This window comes from Capsicum annuum, chromosome 7 (genome assembly GCF_002878395.1).
Source record: "Capsicum annuum cultivar UCD-10X-F1 chromosome 7, UCD10Xv1.1, whole genome shotgun sequence".
In the NCBI taxonomy this organism is placed as follows: Eukaryota; Viridiplantae; Streptophyta; class Magnoliopsida; order Solanales; family Solanaceae; genus Capsicum; species Capsicum annuum.
Window position 1 is genome coordinate 225,124,078 of NC_061117.1, and position 3,806 is coordinate 225,127,883.

At 33.6% G+C, this 3,806-nt stretch overlaps 1 protein-coding gene across 1 annotated transcript; it reads right to left on the reverse strand.

Annotated features, from left to right (window-relative positions):
* Positions 1 to 191: 191 nt before the first annotated feature.
* Positions 192 to 1,782, reverse strand: LOC107877406. Its single transcript, XM_016724056.2, has 2 exons — positions 1,357 to 1,782; positions 192 to 877 (listed from the first exon to the last, which is right to left on the reverse strand). Exons 1-2 carry the CDS (start codon positions 1,621 to 1,623, stop codon positions 419 to 421), a joined length of 726 nt encoding a protein of 241 aa, XP_016579542.2. The 5' UTR covers positions 1,624 to 1,782; the 3' UTR covers positions 192 to 418.
* Positions 1,783 to 3,806: the final 2,024 nt, after the last annotated feature.

Genomic DNA, 3,806 nt, shown 5'->3' on the forward strand with positions numbered 1-3,806 from the left:
TACTCGTGAAACACATAACTCATATACCTTTTTCATTGTTTTTTCTGGTTCCCAATAATATAATTAGCATATGAGTACAATAAAGGAACGAAACCTACATCTATTACATAATAAAAATAAATATATCACTTCTTTTAATACGTAGTTCAATAAGTAACATATAAATTTGAGATGCCAAGAATTGAGAAGTATCACATATGCAATTTTTGTTTCTTATTTCTGTCATTTGTGTTACATTTTGTACAACTTACAATATGACAAATAAGCAATATCAACTGCACCAGCTTACATGACATGATAAAAAAGCAAAGGAAAAAAAAAACAGACAGGATAGTTAGGAGAAAAAGCCCTCTATGAAGTTACATAATTCATTTGGTAACTATAACAACAATCGATCATTAATTTTCTGGTACTCATCTTAGTCAATGCGTTTGAAACAACAAGGAGCAAAGTAGAACCATGTTGAAGTACAAATGATTGCACATACTTTACCACAAAATATCAAAACCAATAAACAAATTAAAAGAGAATATGTCCCAACGTTCGCATTGTAACGTAGCGCGATTTCTTTTTCTTTTACGTTGTCATAAACTTGCATATTGTTCCACGATGTTGACCTGTGAAACGATGTGAATTGCTTTTTCTGCGATGTAGATCGCAAAGATGCAGTAGAAGAAGACGAAGAAGAAGAGGAAGATGGAGAGGGTACTGTTGAAGTAGTGAATAATGAAAAGTCATCAGTGCTTGTTGATCTTGACATTCTACTAGTAGTGTTTAGTAAATCCTTGAATGAAGACTTTGTAGGAATAAATAGTTTCTCAAATTTTGATGACAACTTATTATACGATCCAAGTGAACCCTTATAAATTTTCTTCCCCTGCAAAACAATTCAATTTATAAGTTTTCACCTAGATAATCTTTTAATTTGGTCTAGTGCTAAAAGTGCTAAGCATGATGTGTGGTTAGGTTCACGTCATAGGTCCAACATCGTGTGTGGTTAGGGATGCAATGCATGATGTGTAGTTAGACACACGTCAGGCGCAACACTGTACAAAATTAAATTATATCCAACTGGAAAATGGTAAATGCTCGCTAGATAGATATATTATTCATCGAGTTTCGAATCGTGCACCACTATTCTTTAAAACTTGTTAGACCATTAGCCATCGATTTTCGAACCATGCACCACTGCCCTTTAGAATAAAACTACAAGCATGATGGATAAAAGAAGAATGCAAGAATAAGTGCATACATATTCAACAATATCTTGATGTGTCAACATTTTTTCTTCTTCTAATTTTCTCTAGTTTCATACTTTACATTTATGTTTCTTTCTCTTTTTTCCTCTAGACTTACCAATGATGTATCAGAAAACACATGTTTGAGTGCATTAGAGAAATTTTTGCCAATGCCATTCTCCTTTCGAGTTGTTCGGAAAATTTTGGGGTAATCTTTTCCCAACATCGAATCCAACTTTTCTTCTACACGCTTCAAATTAGATAGATCTTTTGAATTATACGTATGATGACCCCGTTTACTTATAGTAGTGTCATCGTTGAAAACTATGGCTTTACAAAAATTTAAAAACCTACTCCTTCCTCGATTTTTCGTTAATTTTGCCATTTGCCCATGACCAATGTGTAAAATATATATACAAAACTAAATGGGCGTTGCAGGGAGGAAGGAGATAGGAATAATAGAAAGACAAAAAGGTCTCTAATAATGTCGAAAATTTAGGAAAGATTAAAGAGCGATAATGTGAGTTTCCTTAAGGATATCCGGCAAAATTGGAACGATGCAGAGAAGAAATACAAAAAAAGAGAGAGCCAATGTATACACAAATTTTGACGGTTTGTAGAAAAATAAGGTTGACGTTATGTTAAAATCGAAATGTGTCTGTTTTACATAATTTACTCAGTGTTTGTTGCAGTGTTCTTCCACTCATTTTCATTATATCCATTGTTTTCTTCTATATATGATGTGGTATGATGTGTACACTGTGAAATTAACTCTACAGTTATTAATTTAATTAGTGCAGTGTAAAGATGAATAACTTCTACATTACAAAGGAAATGAGAATACATCTAAACATCCGTTCTAATAGAATTAAGTATCATGTAAAGTAATGGTTCTTTCATACCATTAAATATAACTCTTGCAACTCTACTTTCAAATCTTATATAAAGGGTGTCTTTGGAGAAGATAAAAATACACCACATAAAGAAAGAAACAATCTTTCTCCTTTCCTCTTCCTCTTGAATTGTTTTGGCCAATTGGTTTGGGCAACCTCCAAACTTCCAGCCACGAGTGCACGTGTTTGGAAGTAGTTGTGGAACCTTGGGGAGCGACCGGCTAGAAAGATTTGCACCGGAGTCGGGCCGAAATCGCTTTCAAGGCAGTGGCTTGCCACGACACAGTGTTTGTGATAACTCTTTTACTATTATCAATTCAGTTCCAATATCAATATTGTAGTACTTTTACCAACAATTTGAAAGCGATTTTCTTACATATTATATTGATAAATGGCTATTTCTTTGAACAAAACTTTTTCTGATTTGTCAAAGCTAGAGCCATTGGACAGAAATAATTTTAAACGTCGGTCACAAAAACTTCTGATTTTTTTCGAACAATTAAAAGTTGATTATGTTTTGTTTAATGAACCTCCGACTGATGGTTCTAACATTACTAATGGATCTAACACTGTTGTAGTTGATGACATTGCTAAAAAGAAATTGGAAAAGGATAACAAAACAGTTAGAGGACATTTGTTGAACCATATGACTAATCATTTGTTTGATTTTTTGTTACCTATAAATCTGCTAAAGAAATATGGGATAGTTTGCAAAACTCAAAATAGGAAGGACAATAGTCCTCGAGACGAACCTAGTGTCTAACAAGACTGAGTGGGTGTTGGACACACGAGCTTCAAGGCATTTTTACGCCAACAAAGAGTTATTCCATGACTTTGATGGATCCACCAATGGCGAGTGTGTCTACATGGGTAACTCCACTACTACTGGAGTTTTGGGTTAAGAAATTTTTTTACTTAAAATAATTTCTAGTAAAATATCATTATTGAACAATGTTCTATATGTTCCCTATCTCCGTAGAAACTTAATTTCTGGAGCACTTCTAAATAAAGTAGGCCTTAAACTTATTTTTGAAGCTAATAAAATGCTGAATTTTATGCTTTTAAGCTCGAATCTTTTTGACTATATGTGGGAGGAAAGCTGAATTGTTTGTATGTTATATTCTTAATAGAGACCCTGATAAAAAGTTAGACTAGACCTCATATAAGTTATGAAATTTGTCCCTAACTTGAAATTTCTGAAAGTGTGGGGGTGTTTGGTCAAGATTGGTCTACCTAATTTTAAAAGAGTAAATGTAGGTTCTAAGAAATTTTATACTGTCTTTATTAGTTATTCTCAAAATAGTGCTGCATATAGATTTATGTCATTAAATGATTATTCTATTTGTGAATCTAGAGATGCAGAATTTTTTAGCATGTTTTTCCTTTGAAAAATAATGTCCTGTCACGCCTCAAATCCTATTGGGGCAGACTGGCACCCGTAACCGAGAAGGCCCGGGAGACCAGCTAATAACCTTATACTTTCTATGCATACCTCTATGACAACCCGAAATTCGGACAACATCATGTCGCATATAAAAATAAATAATCACCTGTATAAGCTCGAACACACATATATATGTATATACAATACTTGGCCGTTGGAGCCATCACGTCTATTAACAAAACACCACCTTGACTGTACATTAGGTCTACAAAGCCTCTAGACAATACACAG

Coding starts and splice junctions, on each gene's coding strand:
- LOC107877406 (XM_016724056.2), bottom strand. CDS start 1,623: ATGGCAAAATTAACGAAAAATCGAGGAAGGAGTAGGTTTTTAAATTTT. Junction 878..1,356: donor TGTTTTCTGATACATCATTG/GTAAGTCTAGAG, acceptor ATTGTTTTGCAG/GGGAAGAAAATTTATAAGGG.